Source organism: Prinia subflava, chromosome 11 (genome assembly GCF_021018805.1).
Source record: "Prinia subflava isolate CZ2003 ecotype Zambia chromosome 11, Cam_Psub_1.2, whole genome shotgun sequence".
NCBI lineage: Eukaryota > Metazoa > Chordata > Aves > Passeriformes > Cisticolidae > Prinia > Prinia subflava.
In genome coordinates, this window is record NC_086257.1 from 6,205,015 (window position 1) to 6,222,468 (window position 17,454).

At 45.9% G+C, this 17,454-nt stretch overlaps 1 protein-coding gene across 2 annotated transcripts in view; it reads right to left on the minus strand.

The window, feature by feature from the left end:
- Positions 1-976: 976 nt before the first annotated feature.
- STAG1 (STAG1 cohesin complex component) overlaps positions 977-17,454 on the minus strand; it is a 167,983-nt gene continuing 151,505 nt past the window's right edge. For both annotated transcript variants that reach the window (XM_063407865.1, XM_063407866.1), the window contains exons 26-34: positions 16,115-16,216; positions 14,584-14,732; positions 13,469-13,597; positions 9,924-10,129; positions 7,600-7,771; positions 5,555-5,665; positions 4,615-4,729; positions 3,279-3,359; positions 977-3,196 (exon numbers count right to left, since the gene is read on the minus strand). In XM_063407865.1, the coding sequence (XP_063263935.1) occupies positions 3,173-3,196; positions 3,279-3,359; positions 4,615-4,729; positions 5,555-5,665; positions 7,600-7,771; positions 9,924-10,129; positions 13,469-13,597; positions 14,584-14,732; positions 16,115-16,216 (1,089 nt within the window). In that variant the 3' untranslated portion in view covers positions 977-3,172. The remainder of the gene's footprint in view (positions 3,197-3,278; positions 3,360-4,614; positions 4,730-5,554; positions 5,666-7,599; positions 7,772-9,923; positions 10,130-13,468; positions 13,598-14,583; positions 14,733-16,114; positions 16,217-17,454) is intronic.

Sequence of the window (17,454 nt, forward strand, 5' to 3'; positions counted from 1 at the left end):
TCCCATCCCTTGCCAGCACAAGAATTGGGCTTTTAGGTCCTCTCTGTTTCCAAACCAGCAGTTGCTCTACCAGGACATTTTGGACACAGGCTCGAAAGCTGCTCTGACCAGGCTTCTGAGAATTTCCTTCAAATCCAGTCACCTAAAAAAGAGGTACAAAATAAAGTCCCTTCAACAATGTGCAGCCCTTGAATTTAGCAGCAAGGCAATTTACTTACTGTGTTCATCAGTGCAGCAGGAGCTGCCATAACTTACAAGCATTTGGAGACAGCTTTCAGGCTCTGTCTTGGGAGTAGTTGAGACCTTGAATCATCCCTGTGCCTCAGCTGCAGCATTTTGTTTCTTTTCCTGACTCCAGTGATTTTTCCTTAGGAAGTGGGCCAGGTGATAAACCAGAGAGTTTTCTTCAGCACTACAGAAATGAAATCATTCATGGGTTGGACAAAAATAGCACCTTGCTCCCTGAGACATGGGAGTAACATGGACATTTTGTTTCAGGAATCTGTGAAACTTCATTTAGCCCAGCTGGTTGTTAGAGCATTCAAGCCTTTCCCATGGCACTTTCTTCCCAGAGACTCCAGGTTACTTCAGACGATAGAGCAGAAGAGAGAAATTCTTCTCAAACCTGGTGGCAGTTCCAGAAACTGTAAGTTTTAGCAGTGCAGCACTTGCAGCTGGTGTGGGGCCTTCCCAGATTTACAGCAGTCTCACATTAACCACCCCTCTACCCCCCACAACCACACCTTGGTGGAGGGAAGAAGGAAGCCCAGAGAGGGTTTCCATCCCTCTGGAGGCTGAGTGGGTGAGGGAGTGGGGTACAGGTCTGGTTGTGAAGCCTGGACTACATGAACGCTACCTGTCAGTTTTGCCTTTAATAGTGCCTTGAATTCCTGCTACTAAATGGGATGACAAAATGTGATGGTCCAAACAAGCACTTAAAAGAAAACTATAGTGAAGAGGGTGCTCATCATACTCATGATTTTGAATAGTTTATTAAATGAAAGGTGAAGCATCAGTTTTAAATTGTACAAAAGGAAAAAAAACCTCATATTGTAAATGTACAATTTACAGAATTACTAGCAAAACCAATCAAGGAGACACTCATAATACAAAAACCTATTGACTGCAAACTGAACTGGAGACCCATTGCAGGTACCATGATAATAAATGTTTTGTTATACAGTATTCTACAATGTTAAATTAGGAATCAGTTTTCCACACAGAGGACTGTGAAGCACAAGGTTTGTCTGAGACTCTGACTCAAACTGGCAGCATCTGTTGTGCCACCATGCTCACAGAGTGATCCTGGGACAGGTCCTGCAGCCATTCCTGCCCCCAGGCCGTGGGGGTGCACACAGGGAGGTAGCAGGGTTTATAAAGTTCCAGCTACTTCTTGGGATCAATCCATCCCCAACCCACACTAAGGAATGGCTGAATTACCTGGTCAAACATTTTTGGCAACTGTGTCTGAGAAGTGCACGTGTTGTGAGAGCCAGGCTCAGCTGGGTGAGTGCTGGCCTGGTGAATTTGGGCTTTTCCCTGCCCACGCTGGGCACTGAAGGGTTGGGCTGGTGTCCAGTAAGCTTGAAACAGAAAAAAGCTCCGTGGTTATTCTGCAGTTGCTAAAACTAAAGCACCTCTGAAACTGCTGTGCTCCAAGTGGATCAGTCTGCTTTGTATCTCAGCTGCTACTGAGTGCAGAAAGAGGAAGGTTTGGGGCCAATTGTTGGAGATCTGGAGCTGTGGAGGGCCAGCACTGCTGGTGCCAGGCCAGGCTGGGTAAGGAGCAGCTACTACATTGAGTCATAAAATCGAAGCAGAATGAAGTTCCAAATCATTGAAGACATTGAAAAATATCTTAGTACAATGAATTAGCTAAGAATGTTTTGGGGGTTTTTTGGAATTTTTTTTGACATTTTTAGCTTTTTTGAAAAATCTTTTTTTTTCCCAAAGAATTACTCTCAATATGCACAGTTAACACTGAAAATGTAGCTGTATTCCATTGTAAGCTTAAGAACTTCACCATCTAAGCACAAATTTCTATGCAGCACATACAGTACTTCTAACTGGCAAAATTAATTTACAAAAATAGCAGAAAAAGGGTATTTACGGCATGGAAAGTAGACTCTGTTTTATGGTACAGTTAAAATTACTTTTAGTATGCTAAAGTGATCCTTTCCCCCACCCTTGAACTATTTTTTTTTTAATAGGAAAGTTGCTGTTTATGTACCTTGTGTTGGCAGGCTTGAAGTAGGTAGTAAAAACAGCAAAGTGATTACTTGAGAACCGTTTGTGTGTTTTACTGAGAATACTTTATTTGCTGGTATAAGTTGCTAAAAATGCACAGAGCAAGTACCAATAGAAAATTTACTGTTTTTGTGTCCCCATGTGCTATATAAAATGAATGTTACACAGCATCTGTTGGAAAAGTGGCTTCATGGACATCTCTTACTTTATGTCCCATTATAAATAAAAATAAATCTTCTCAAGAGTATAAAATCTGGGTTTATCATATCAGAATCTGAAATTTTTTGGCAGAGATGCACGTCATTAGAATTCTAACCTCTTCTCTGAGAGTGTTCTTCTCCATGCCTATGAGAGGACATAAGCGTACCATAATGTTAATCAAATCCAGTGTGTTCCAAAACACTTTTCTGTAGCCAGAACGACCTGCTTACAGCAGCCTTGCTAGTCAGTGGCTGATAGGCATAGGTTTAATAAAAATGGCTAGCTTTGAAAACATAAAAAGGCAAATGTTAAAACTGTTTTAAATTGTACAGCAGAAAAATAAAGTTAAAAAGTTCTGTTTTCACTCAATGCTGTTTTCAGAAAACATATGTAGAACAGTGTTTATTTTGACAGCTGTCTTAACAATTTAAAACTTCCTCCTCATCCAGAAAAAAAAAATCCGTATTAGGACAGTCAAGAACAGGGATACAAATGATTTTTTAGGTCAGCCCTTCTGAGGTGACTGGATTGGCCAACATTCCCGTGTGTCATTAAGAAGCTCCTCTTCTCTCCGTCACTACACCAAGGGGTTGACCTCAATCATTTGGTTAAAAATCAAACCGTATCACATCAAAAATGTGGTTTTCATACAAGCTATCACAGTATATAGGCCTCTAGCTCTAAACAATAGAGTTCCAAGTTTGTAAAAGGTCTTCGCCGGACTTCAGAACATGGGCATGCCAAATCCCTGGAAAAGGGGGAAAAGACAGCGGTTAGGGGGGGTGGGACAAGAGCAGAGCTCCAAGCAAGCAGAGCAAGCCAGGCCTTACTGAGTCGTCCTCGATGATCGCCGCCGAGTCGAAGAAGTCCGGCCGCAGCTCCGCGCGCTCGCGCCGGTTCCGCGACGGCGGCTGCAACACACGGGAGATGGAACAGCGCGGGCACAGCGGCCCTGCCAGCACAGGGCCTGTGCCTGCCCCCACCCCCTCCCAGCACCACCAAACCCTGGGCAAAGCTGGGCCCTGACAGAACAGACCTCCCTCAGCTCCTCGGTATTGAAAGAATGGGTAAAAGCTGATCCATTCTAACTCGGTGCTCACAGTTAAGGACTTGCCCAAGGTTCTTGCACTTCTTAGGGATGTTTCTGTATTGGGACTGCAGGCCGGACTGCACAGAAACTCCCTCCTAAGTTCACAGTGAAACTTGAGCTCTGACATGGCCAAAAATGGATTTACCAACAAAGGGTACTGAAGATACTGAAATATTTCTGAAGCATAAACCCTTGGTGGGTGTCCTTTCCCAGGAGCACAAGAGTAAATGTGAGCCTCACTGGCCTGATCAACTCCTTCCTTTCCTTGCCTTGGATGTTACTTACTTGATAATCACACGAGTGCTGGCAATAACCTCAGTATGCAGCAGCCCTTTCCCAAGACACTGTAGCCCAGTGCTAATCTAGGGCTTGTTTGGATGTGAAAGGAGAAACAGAAAGGCATAAAAACATTGAAGTGTGTAAAGCAAACTGCTCCTTTATCTCATTTTACAAGGGAGCAGTCATTCCAGAGGGGAGGCCAGGTGAGGTTGTGGGTGCTGCAAGGAACTTCTCCCAGCAATCAGTACTGGAAGGGACTGAGGCTGCCACTGGTGATGGGATGTGCTTGGGAGCAATTCCTGTTTAACGAACTCCCACCCACACAGCAGTGCCTGTGCTCCCTCCTGCTGTGCCAGCAGGGCTCTGCTGTGACCTTCTGAGACCTGGAGTAAGGATCCCCTGCCCAGTCCAGCTGCTCAAAATCAAACTAACCAGGAAGGGGAACAACAGGGACCCTTTGGCTGTGCCAGTCTGACACATCGTGGCTGCATGAAGAGCACAGCCTCTAACTCCTGACCTGATCCTTGCAGGCTGACAAGTCTGTGCTGGTGCTGCTGCCTGCAGCTGCCCAAGAACACAGCCTTGGGGAGAGGGAGCACCAAGCAATGCTCCTTGTGTAGCTGTGGAACAAACCCAATGGGCTTGAGCCTGCAGGTGGAGGCTCCGGGAAGTGCTCACATCATTTCCACTCTAACATTCAGACAGGCTCAAAATTGTGGACATTTTTGTTTACACTTCTAAAATTCCTTTTAAATTAGCTTTCTATTTTAAACTTGCTATTGATAAGATTTACTGACCAGATCAATGACCATTGTGTCCTCAAATTCTTCATTCATGTCCTCTAGCTGGCCTCGTGAGGACATCATTACATCTTCAAAGATGGGCTCAGCGTCATCTTCCATTAGACCTCGTCTGATTAAATAAAGAAAGAGTCATTTCCAGACAGAAAAACTTCCCAGCTTTGATCTTTGCCATGAAAAAGAATTCTCAAATCCTACCATTTCATGCCTTCCCTCAAACCCTGATGCTGCAGGTAAAGCCAACAGGCTCTCTGGAATACCAGCAGGAGGAAAATCACACATAAATTCCCCATCCCCAAGCCCTGTCCCAGGCTGAAGCAGCAAGTCCCACTGACAGCACTATGACCAGTAATTAAAGTTGTCCTCAACAAGAGCAGAGCAGTAACTCCTGTGTTTGCCTGTCCTTTTACCAAGGAGGAGGGACACTGTTTAGCAGGATCACTGGTAAAGCCCTGGGGCTCCAGCAGTGCCTTCAAGCCCAGTTCTAAAGGCTGTAGGGATTCCAGTCTCCCTGCTGAAGGATCAGCACAGGGCATGAGGTGCCTCAGTGTTCACCACGTGTGTTCCCTCCATTACTGCATAGGGGAACATCTTGGCAAAAAGGGATGGAGAGCAGACACAGGAATGGGCTCGTGGGCAGAGCTTACAGGGAATTACACAGCACACGAACCGTGGAACCCCTCTGACATTGAAACAGCTGGAGAAGGGACAGAGGAACAGGGAACGGCACCCTGTCACCGGGCCTGGTGTCCAGCCATGGTCAGAGAATGGCAATGCCGGGCTGGATCCATCCCAGCACTACAAACTGTCCCCCTGCCTTCCCCACAAGGGTGACACAGCACAGAACGACTGGCGACCAGCAGGAAAGGGAACATTTCCCTGTGCTGTCCTGCCCTGCACACGGTTCTGCTGAGGGCAGCAGGCTGGGAGCACTTACACTGCGTGCCTTACGCCACTTCTGCCTTTCATGTAGTTCATTCCTGTCCTGTCCTTCCGATTGAGATCCTCCAGCTTCTGCTGGCCCAGCCACGAGATCTGCATCTGGGGACTGACACACAGGGAGTAAGTTAGGACTGACAGCAGTAACAGCTCTGAGCTGCCTGTTTTGGAGCAGTTTGTGTCTCCAAGTTCTGAGTCTGGCCATGCTTCAGATAAGGATAATTAAATCCCATCCATCATTGTACACATCTTCTCGATTCTCTTCCACAGTCTGTCTCCTCTCACTGTATGTGCATAAAAAAAATCAATTAACCATTGCAATCAAAGAAAGGTATGGAAAATGACATTGCTCCTTCATTAGGGGCAGGCATCTGGAGCAGGAGCACCTCTGAAGTTTGTTATTATTAAATAGTATTTCACTGTGTCAGATTGAGGCAAAATATGAGCAAGAGTGGATCCAAATTAGTTACTGATAAAAATGTCACACAACACGAAAACCAAATGGTTTTTACACAAATACCCTGATGAACTTAAAGGCCAGTACCTCACCCACGTGTAAATAAGTTCCAGGCTGCACTGCTGATGCCACCAACCAGCAATGCCTCTGCTTCAATTTGTGTAGTGCAGCACAAAGAAACAACAGCAAACTCTGTGCAGCTCTTCTGGAGCAGCACCAGGTTTTATTGTACTGTGCACCCTTGCACCCTAATAGGATTGACAGGATAAACTGGGACAACCCACGGGAAAACAGCCTAAAACCAGACCTGAATATGATTAACCTGTCAGTTCAAGCAGCTCTGTAGTTGTGGCAAGTATTAGCTCTCCTAAGCTGACCTGGAGGAAATGTGACAGCCACCCAGGGCTGAACAGGAGGGGTTCCCATTCCCCACTGTCAGTTCACACTGGGAACTCCCATGTGGAATCCCACCCTTGCAAAGGAGCAGAAGGAAGAGAGGTGCTCTCTGCCCTGGCTCACAGCACAGCCTGAGACAGAGGAGAAGGGGGCTCAGGTGCTGGGCAAGAGCTGCTCAGCTCCCCCAGGAACACAGGAGGGTTTACAGAGCTCAAGGCTGGCTGCTCATCAGGCTTGAGAGGAAACCACGGCATTGAGAAGCTGTCCCATTCCCAGAGTAATGGAATGGTCACAGAGAGACTCAGCTGGGCCAAGGGTGACAACAGAGAGGGACAGAAAGAAGTTCTAAGTTTAGTCTGGTTTTACTGCAGAGTGGAAAATTCTTAAGGAGAAACTGAAAGCCTCAACATCTTCCTCATCTCCTGGAAGTTATGGCCATATCTGGGCAGGCAGGACATAGGAGGTACATCCTTGACCTTAGAAAGGCAACTAGGAGCCATGAGCACAGCCCTCCCTCGCTGTGGGACTGAGAAGGAAAGGTGCACTGGGAAGATGTGAGCTGGGCTCTGCCTGGGCTGTGCTGCTGTGTCCAGCCAGGGCCTCTGGCAGTGACCCAGAGCCAGCCTGAGCTCACCTGCTGCATCCTGGCAGCACTGCTGGCAACACCCACGGCCACCACCCACTGACAGAAAATCAGTGATTTCTGTCTAAAGGGAGGGGATAAAATGGGAGCAAAGGGACAAAAAAAACCCCAAAAAAACCAGGGTAATTGCCCAAATCAGGAATTACTAGCTCAGCAGCTGGAAATTTAGGAAAATTCAGTCAGGGTGTCTGGAGAACCTTAACTCTGATATCAGGTCAGGGGGAAGAAAACAGAGTGTCTACAGGTCTTCCAAAGAAACAGTTCCACCCAGCCTGGGACACAGGCATTAGGAGGATTTAACCAGAACTGCATGGCTATGCTATGAGATAGTTTTAACATAAGGAATTTCTGCTATTATATCATTACAACATATTTTGCCTGGGACCTGAAGATAATCCAAGTATTGCTGAGCTGTAGTCAAGGCATTTCCATGTGGCTTTGCAAATCAACAGTTCATCTCTGGAGCCACGGGCTGAGAATATCACTATGAACCACAAGCAATTCCTTTGCCTGGCTGGCTATTTGATGCTGAAATTCCAACACTTACTTGTGTAAAAAATCCTGTTCAGATCCCTGCTCCGACTCGTGCTCCTGGATTTGCTCTCCCATTTGTCTGGTGTTCTCTCTCAGGACAGTGGAGGTGAGCTGAGGTGTCTGCAGTGTCCCTGGAGTGTGGATGTTCTCATTCCTGTTCAGCCAGGAGCCTTCCAGGCTCTCATCTAGAGAGAGAACACTGAAATCACTGCTGATTCCTGGCCACATGCAGGGCAGCATTCGAACAAGTGTGCACTAAGGGATCACCTGGATAAATGCTTGGAATGATAAGATTTTCAGTTCTGATTTTAGATTCTGTTCTTTTAAGCATTACTGCCCTCTATTCCTAGGAATAACAACAATTTAAAGGGAACAAACACAAATCCCATTGCAAACAAAGCCATACTGCAGCACAGCCTCGGCTGCTGGGTATCTTCAATATAAACAACCAAGGTAATTCCCAGTTCCTGAGTTTACAACTGGAGACTGTTGATCTCATGCACCTACAGCAACCAAGATACAGTTAACACTAGACAAGGTGGAGCACAGGCCCACAAATCTGGTCAGTCCAGACCTTTAAAACTGTCAGAACCACTGGAGTGGAGCAGGGAGGGGACACTTTACTCAGCGAGAAAAATGAGATGAAGATGACTGAAGGTCTAGCTGGGATCCTGTGCTTATGTTGGGAAGGGAGCAAAGCAGAGAGGAGGGAAGAGACTTGAGAATGGGTCAGAGCAGGAAGCCTGCAGCCAGAGATATGAATTCAGTTGCTGGAGTGAAAGACAGGAGATGACAACAGAGATGACAAGATCACAGATTTACTATCAGGAAATGCGTGGTGAGAAAAATAGATGGGGATCTCCATAGATCCGTTCATTCTTCTGTTGCCTTTTACTGTCCTTTAGGCATAAATGTTGTCTAAAAAGCTGCCTCTTTATTCTGAAATTTACCTTTGAATAATTTTTATGTTAGGGATTATGTTTTAAAAACCTATCGATTTCCTTAAGGCATCATAAAGAAATGTCACAGAGCACATTTTCTCTCAGGAGCGACAGGGAATGCTCTCCAAACTGGTCTGTGCTGGATTTAGATGAGAAAGGAACCAGAGGGGACTGGACATGGTTCTTTGATGCCACAGTAATTTCTGCAGTGACTTGTCTCCTGTTCTAGATCCTTTAGAGTGGAAATTCAAGAAACAGAAAAAAGGAGAGTCTCAAATGGAAAGTGTTGGAAATCAATTCTCCCTTCTGCTGATCACTAAAAGAGGGTGACACAAAAGAGTATGAGGTAAGCAAAGCCTAAGAACTATATCTTAAGCCTGAGATTTGCCTTACTGGGAAGCAAAGATGCTACTACACCTCCCAGGGTTAAAAAAAATATATATATTGGTAAAATACAGTAGAATACAATGAAAATGGCAGCAAGAGGAAAGAAGAAAATGTCAGTAGCTGAATTTTGTGAAAACCTTGGAATCCTTAAAGAAGAAAAACAGTGCCTGAGAAAAGGAGCCAGTATTTTCTGTACCTACACTCAGGGCTGGCTGTGAGAAACCAAAGGACTCGGTGCAGGCACGGCTCAACATGAGCCACAGTGGAGAACGGACCTGGCTGTATGGGCAACCTTTGGAGGAGTATTTTGGGAAACTGCTGTATATTCAGGCAAGTGGGCACTCGATTCCTCACTGAGGGGTTACTGTCACAGATACTGACCTTGGAAAAGCCCCATAAGTTTAAGATCCTGCTCACATCTACTGTACAGTGGAACAGCAAATTAGTATTCACAAAGTCTACATTACATCACACAGATTGACCAGGGACAGATGCAGCCTTGTAAGAAATTTGCTGTCACAGCCAGGTTCCTGATGAACATATCTGAGATCCCAGAAAGAGTAAATGCAGACAACACTAGATATCAGTACTATTTTAAACAAAAATGGTGTCTTTTTAGTGTTCCCCAATGGCCCTGCAACATCAGAGATCTGTTATCAGAATTTCTGCCTGCAATCTGCTCCAAACCCCTGAGAATTAACAACTGCCCAGAGGGAAGCACAGGCAGAAACCCAGCAGTCCAGGAGTGAGAAAGAGCAGGGAACTCCACAAACACCTGTTCCACCAGCAGTACCAGCTTTTAACAGTTCTGATTGCCAGTTTTGGTCTAGACAAACAAAAACAGGGGGCTGTGGTGGTATTTCCCCTAAAGGCATGGCCAGGCCTGACAGAACCTGCAGAACAGATGCCTTGGTTCTGCCACATGCAGAAGGTATCACTTATTTCTGCAGGAACTGGTAACCCCCTTTCCTGAGTGTCCAGAATTACGAAGCCCTGAGCCCTCACCAACCTTCCACTCTCTTTTTGTGGAGGGGGGGCCGGCCCTTCTTGTTCCTGACGGAGGAGGCCTTGCTGCTGCTGCTGCCGCTGTTCACTGACATCCTGTCGTCCTCGCCGCCCGTCACCAGCGAGTTCCGGTACGAGATCAGCGGCAGCCAAACGTCCTCTCTCCGCTCCATCATCTGCTCTGTCAGGAACTTCTCCAGGTAGGTGTGCCTGCAAAGGAAACACAGGGAGTGCAGCAGTCTCCCCACAGACACCTGCATATAGCAGCCAGGTGCATCAGAGGCACTGCTGCAAGGATGCAGGATGTCCTTTGGCATCCTGGAACAAGAGCAATGGCTTAGTCAGACACAGACATTTGTTTTGCCACAAAAAGCTTGAGGACCTGGTCCACTGCCATGGGAATTCCAGTGCACACGTGTTAACTGAAAGGAGGAACCAACAACTCCCTCCTGGTCTGAAGGGCATAGGAACTGTTTTATTTTCCATTGATTATTTAATTATGGAATTAAAAGTAATCTCTAAAATGAACATGCAAATCTGCATAAATGTGATTCTAATTAGTTTCAGGTTGCAGAGCCAAACATTCAGAAGTTTGGTAAGAGAACTCAGATACTTCAGCATCACTTCCTGCACCCCTCAGTCACAATTTCCTTTAATACCACCATGCCAGGCTGCCAGCAGTGGGAGTCAACTCCACACACTCCACATGGAAAGGCAGGGGTTCCCTCTGTTAGCTCATGGCAGCTCAGAGCTTGTTACACAGCCCAGCTCCAGAACAGCCCCAGGAGCCACACTGCTCATGCCAGGGTAACAGTCACATCTGGGTTTTGATTCAATGAATGGTGTAACTTCGTTCAAGCAACAGCAGGTTCCTGTCTACTGTTTTATTGAATATTCTCAATGCTTCCTCCTTCCCTTTTTCATGTGTGTATTAACTCCCAAACCTGGCAGTAATGGGAAATTCTTCATGTATTCTCTATTTTATGGTACCCAACCGTGACACTTGAGTGCTTCATGGCTTTAGAGAATCTACCTGCAGAAGAGTCTTGGAAAGTAAGAAGCTTTTCTGCCTCCAGTTTGTATTTTTAGAACCAGGTTGCATGTTTATGGCCAAACTGTGAAGGAGGAAAATGACACCACTTGGGAGTTTTTTACTGCCCAGATGCCAAGCTTGAGACATCTTCTGCTCAGCATTTTGGGGGAGCTTCACACTGGCAGTTCTTATCAACTCTGAATTTCCAGAAGTGAGAACACTATGCTGAGGCTCTGCCCCACCTGACACCCACTAGTCAGTGTCCAGTCTAAGCCAACTGTGTCTTTGAGAGCAATAAAAGTGCCTCCAAGTACAATCTCCTCTATTCTGTCCTACATTAGTTCCTCAGGATTTCCCTGCCTGTATCTGCCTTAATGGGTTTGTAATAGAGTGTTAGTACAATTTTTTTTCCCCAGCTATATGATCTGGCACCTTACAGGAACAGTTTTATGTGAAATCCATAGACTTGAATAAATCCATAAATGGCTATCACCAGTTCTGAAGGTTACTCATAAAATGAGCAGCCAGATTAATAGGCTAGGAAAATGAAATTCAATCAGTGTTGCTGCTTCACTCCCAAACTGGAAGCTTCTCCCTTTTCTAGCCCCAGAGAAAAAAGGCAGCAGCCCAGCAGAAGGAAGCAGAAGCCCTGTGGAACAGCAGTGTGTGCTGGACCCTGCCAGGAAGGCTGTTCTGAGCAACACCCCGATACCTGCAGGCTCTGGGGAGGATGATCTGGGGGTTGAGGCAGGGAAGCCAAGCTGGAGAAGCTGGGCAGCCAGGCAGCCACGTGTTCCTGAGACTTGAGGGCTCCAGAGCACTTCTGGCTGCAGGAGGCCACTGCTGAGTTTGGGCAGGGAGGGAGGGAAAGGATCCTAAACATGGGACTTCTCCAGCAGATGGTGGTCATGGACCTTCCTGCACAGGCAGCCCCCGTGGCGGGGGAGAGGTCCCTGCGGATTGGAGGAGCTACAGGAAAGGGCAAACCCAGCATGGATTCCCAGCCCTGTCCTGTCCCTGGAGCCCTCTGGGCAGGAGTGGGGCCACCTCCACGGAATCCCTACGTGTCAGCAAGCTGTGCTGACCTTCTCATGGTCACCACAGCCCTGGCTCTGGGGCAGGGCTGAACTCATCCCAACACTGCAGTCTGGCACAGATCACATAAATCAGGACATAAAGGACCTGTTTCTTTTCATGATCATCAGATTCAGCTGAGGTCAACAGCTCAGGTACAGATATGCCACCACAGCAATCCTTATGGTCCCGCAGGAGCAGCCACTGGCTGTGTATGTGGGCAGGGGAACCTTTGAGAAAGAATTTAAATGGCAACATGGAAGATAAAGGGACAAAATGTCCCAAAGATCTGAATTTCACTCAAAGGCTCAGGTTCACAGAAGGGACAGCATGACATAACTTTAAAAGTCAGACACTGGAAACTTGTGGAAGGGATGACTCTACAGGCTAAACTTCACTAAATTCAACAGGAAACAGGCCAGTGGCACTTAGACCAGCATGCAGGAGAATCTACAGTTCAGCTAGGAAGACAAGCTATAAAGTCTTGTTGTCCTTCCTTAAGTCTTTTCCTGAAGAACAGGCTGACAAGATTCCAGGTTGTAACAATGAAGAGCAGATGCACAAGGAGTGCCAAGACAGCCTAACTGGATCATCCCATTCCCTAGCTCGTTTAACTCTTTGTCCTACAGTGTTTGCTGAATTGAGAAACTATTGATACAATGAAAAAGTGAAATTTGTTCAAGTGTGTACACATTAAAAAATATACAGAGTTAACCAAGCTGCATTTCTTACTGCACAGATAAAGCTATAATATTCATAGTTGTTAACCCTAACAGAAAACTCTTTTAAAAGAAATGTCTTCACAGAAAAATATCTGTCAAACCTTCCCAGCAAGGCCTGACAGAGTCAGCTGAGCTCGCTCCAGCTGATCTTTCTGACCAACACTCAGTGTAGTCACAGAACTGACTGGACAGACACCTGTAACCACACATGAGCAGATCTGGCAACTGCACTTTTAAACTGGTCAGAAAGATATTCAGTGAATTCAGCTCCACACTGGGCACATAGAGCTTGGCTGCTGTTTGACTGGAGTCCTTTTCCAATATGTCAAAAGAAACAACAAATACAGGTTTACAATTTATGTAAATATATGACAGAATCAACTGTCACTGCAGTGGTGACAGACTGTAAATTCCCTGTACTGCTAATGTTTGATTTCTTTTCTTCTAGCCTAAAAAAGGACTTTTTATTTTCAGTAGCCCATAAGAAATTTTCAACAACATTGTTTTGGGAGGTCTCAAACTCCCCTCATTACTGGGTCTGATTTTTTTTTTCCCATTTATTTTTATTATTTTAAAACATAAAAGGGTGAGGGAGTATGTATGTGAAATGTCTCCCAGGGACTTTCTGCAGCCCCTGTTAGATGGTAGAAACCTCAAAGGAGAGAGTTGAAACCCACAGTGCAGGGATTAACTGCAGGAAGGAAGCAGAGCATTACTTACACAGTCTTTTTGTCCTGTCGCAGGAGTTTGGACGAAAATTCACTAAGCACTTCCAGGAAAGCAAGGTTAGGAGGTGGATAGTCTTGTCCTTTCTGATTCTGGTATTTGAAGGCAAACTCTATGCCATCTCTACAGTACAGAAATATTAACATTTTCAGACATTTGCAACACATGCCCCCCCAAAAAAACCCCAAACCACAACAATCCCAGAAAAACAAAAAAGCAAACAAGAAAACCCAACCCAAAAACCAAACAAGCTGCCCCAAATCTGAGCTGTGATGAAACTGTCTGTATCCTCAGATCCCATCACAACGTTATTCCCATTGCTAGCAAACAGCTGCTGTTGGCCAAAGGGGAATGCAGAGTTCCCTGTGGATTTGTGAAGCCCCCTCAGACAAGCACATGGCCAGTCCCTGTAAAGGGGTCCTTGCCCAGTGTGGGGATGTTTCAGATCAAACAGGAGCCAACCCCTGCAGCCAGAGCAGAGAACTGAGTCCCCAGAGCAGGGACACACTCTCTTCTGCTTTGTCACCTGTGACTGAAGAGAACACTCTCCCCTCCCTCACCCAGCAAGGCACGAGTGTCCCCTGACTCAGGACAGCACTGCTGCATCCTGACCGAGCCGTGCTGATCCTGCTCCCAGGGACTGAGTCTCTGAGACAGCAAAGCTTAGCATTTGAAATTTAATGGCATGGCAAAGTCATAATTTAAATTTAGCAGAACCTTTCCACGCTTTTCTATGCAGCAGTTGCATAAAAAAGTTCCAGTCCACTTTAAAAGATTTCCAAAACATTTTGAGTACCTTTTTATAAAAGCCCTTGGTTCCTCCAGAACCCACAGCAGTGTGGAACAAAGAACCATCCTCAGTTGTTAGAGGTAACCTACCTGAGATAAACAAACATAGCCATGCCAATAAATTCCAAGAAATAATTAGGACATGGCAGTTAGTTTGTTTCCTTTCTACCTATATACATGTAGACCTCTCCACTTAAAATAGAAAAAAATATGTAATTATTCCATGGCCTGTTGAGATTATGTATCTTTAGACAGGGAATGTTGAACAAGAGTTTTAATCTGAAATAGTATAAAAATCTAGTTTATTTACCACCACTCACTTGTGTAGTGTGGCCACAGCCTCTCTTGTCTTGATCTGATCCAAGCCAAAAGTGAGGGCAAACCGCCGGGCCAGCTCCTTAATGCCGCTGACGTGGGCAGATGTCCTGTCCAGGTTGGGACCTTGCTCCTGAACAAGCTCATTGAACAGCTGCAGAGAGTCCAGAGGGTGACATCTGAGAGCTGGGAAACACTTTCATTGAGAAAGACTGGGGTTCTAAACCTGCTCCATCTGAGAATGGCCTTTGACTTTTTGCACTGAGACAGTCTCTGTCTCTTGCCAGAATTTCTTCTGTCCCACATCTGGTATTTGTGTGGAATTCTGCAGCCACCCTCCCTGAATTCCATCATTCTCCCAACTCATCAGGCTCCTGCATTCTCGTGCCGTTCTCTTAAGCCCCTCCATCTCCCATCAGATCAGGTGGTGCTTTGAATTTGGGCATCAAAACTGCAGCTCCCCCACTGTGGCCTGTTTGCCCAGCACTGCTGCCTCCAGTGCTCTCCCAGCACAGCACTGAAGTGCTCAGTGCTTTTCCAGCCAGTTCCACCTCTCCTGGCACTGCTGAGAGCATCCTGGCAGACAGTGTCAGTGACAATATTAAATCAGGCTGCATTACAGTGACTGTTTCTCTCATCTCCACAAGCTCTGTCACCATCTAATTAATGACAGCAGCTTAATTTGACAGGATTCCTCCTTGACAAATCCACACTGGCTGCTCCCTATCACTGAGGCACTTGCAAAGAGCTCCTCTCATTACTTTTTCCACAGAATTTTGTCAGCCTGACTGATCTGTGGCATCTGTTTCCTCCTTAAGTTTTACAGACAGGGGCTGCTTTGACACTCCCTGATTCTTCTGGATGTACATCTGTTTTTCTGAGGTTTGCACAGAGCTCTCTCAGCTTCGAGATTGGTACAGGAAATCCCTTAGGAAGGAATTTTGGGAGGTCCAGCTCATTTGACAGCATCTAATTAGTAGAAGTAATTTCTCTGTGCAATGGCTATAGCTGCTGCTTCAAGTGCCTAAGTGATATTTAGTGCACTTTGTGCTGCTGGCTGATAGATTTCATCACCAGGCAGTAATTTATGATTGATGTAAAGCAAGTTTTTCTGGGAAAAACCAAGTCTAACAGTATTGGAAGACTTAATTAGTTAGAAATTTGAAAAATTAATCAGTATTTAGACAAAGTATAAGGAAGATGCATTACTTCAGCAAATGCTACGATGAAAAAGCCATCCTAATTCTTTCTGTTGACTTGGGGTCAATAAACAAATGCCATGAATCAGCTTGCACCAAACTGCCTCCAAGGCTCTTCTCTCCCCCCCTTCCATTTTTATCTGTCCAAACTTTGCCAGTGTGGGCCTCTGGGGACAGAGGTTACTGAGCCAAAGGAGAAGTGACAGCCTGAGCTGGGGAGCAGGGAAAGGAAGAAAACCTCCTAAGGAACTGCAGCGTTTCTGCTTCCCTGTAAAGTGCACCAGGAATCCTGGCCAGGACTTTTTGCAGTGAGGAAAAAAAAAATCAATGCTCTTACCTGTTGCAAACTGAGAATGAGTGTCTTTGCACACTGGATTTTATCAATTTGCCTGGTTTTGCTCAGGGTTTCCTTAATGATATCTCCATAGTCATTGTAGTACTAAGAAAAAAATGTGAAAAAAACAAAACAAACCTTTTAAATCACATCTCTTATACAACTTCTTACAATTTTCCCAAGAGAAAGATTACTTGTAATTCTTGATTTGAAAAGGCAGCAGTTGCTCAAATCCAGATTTTTGGTGTGAGTGGGGGGCAATGTTTCAGTATCAAAATTTAAACTGAACCCTATGACAAGGAGGCAACTTCTGTATTTATTATTTTTGTAACAAATATGTTGAAAACCAAACAAAAGAGCATTTCCTGCCCCAAACAAAGCCCTTGATGAAGGTGACCCATGGCTGCCAGTTCCAAGCAACAGGACACTGATACAGCACCCCCTTAAGAAGCAGGTGTGAACAGACACCAGCACTGAGGTGTGTGCTCCTTGTACACTGAGGGGAAAGGAATTCACCAAAGCCAGAAAGTGGAGTAAGGAATGAGCCAGCATGGAGTGCTGTTTCTCTTTGTGTTAACAGAATGGCTGCTGAAAGCCACAGCCTATGCTGCTGCCCATCTGGGTACAAAAGCTGTATTATCATCACAAATTCCAAGCTGAGAATATATTTTTTCCCAATGGTATTCTTTCAGCCTCATCAGTATTTCTGCATTTGCAGTCACTTATTTTTATTACCTCTAAAATATTGCTTTTGCATTCTTTGGTAGTAATTTAAATTAAATTTCTCTCCTTCTCCCCCAGTTTTAGGAGAAGGAGGGGCGTGGGGAGAGGAGAATCCCATCCTAGAGCAGCAGGGAGGGAACTCACCTGGATGGTGACAGCTTCAGTTTCAAACTTCCACTCTGGCAAACAACCCTAAGCAAGACTAACCCTGACTGATGGCTACTGTGTCCTGGGGATTTTATTGTGCTGTGTGTGCCTGATGAACAGCAGGAGAATTTCAAGTTAAACCCTTTACATTTCACATCAACACCTCAAACAGTGTCTAGAGTGAAGGACCTGCTCTGTCTTCCAGTTCTTCCCCCTGCACTGTCACCTCTGTGATGCCCTGCAGGGACAGGTGGGACAGGAGCTGAGGGTCAGTGGCAGGACTGTGCCTGTTCTGGCAGGTGAACCCCCATGCACAGGGGCAGCAGGAGCTGAGGCCCCTCTGACCCTCACTGGGCCTAGAGGCTCTGTGGAAGCAGCCAAAGCTGGGAAGACACTCAGTCACACAGACCCACTCACAGCACAGCCATACAGGGCATTTCTCCTGCTGCCCTCCTCTCAGAAGAGCCATGCTG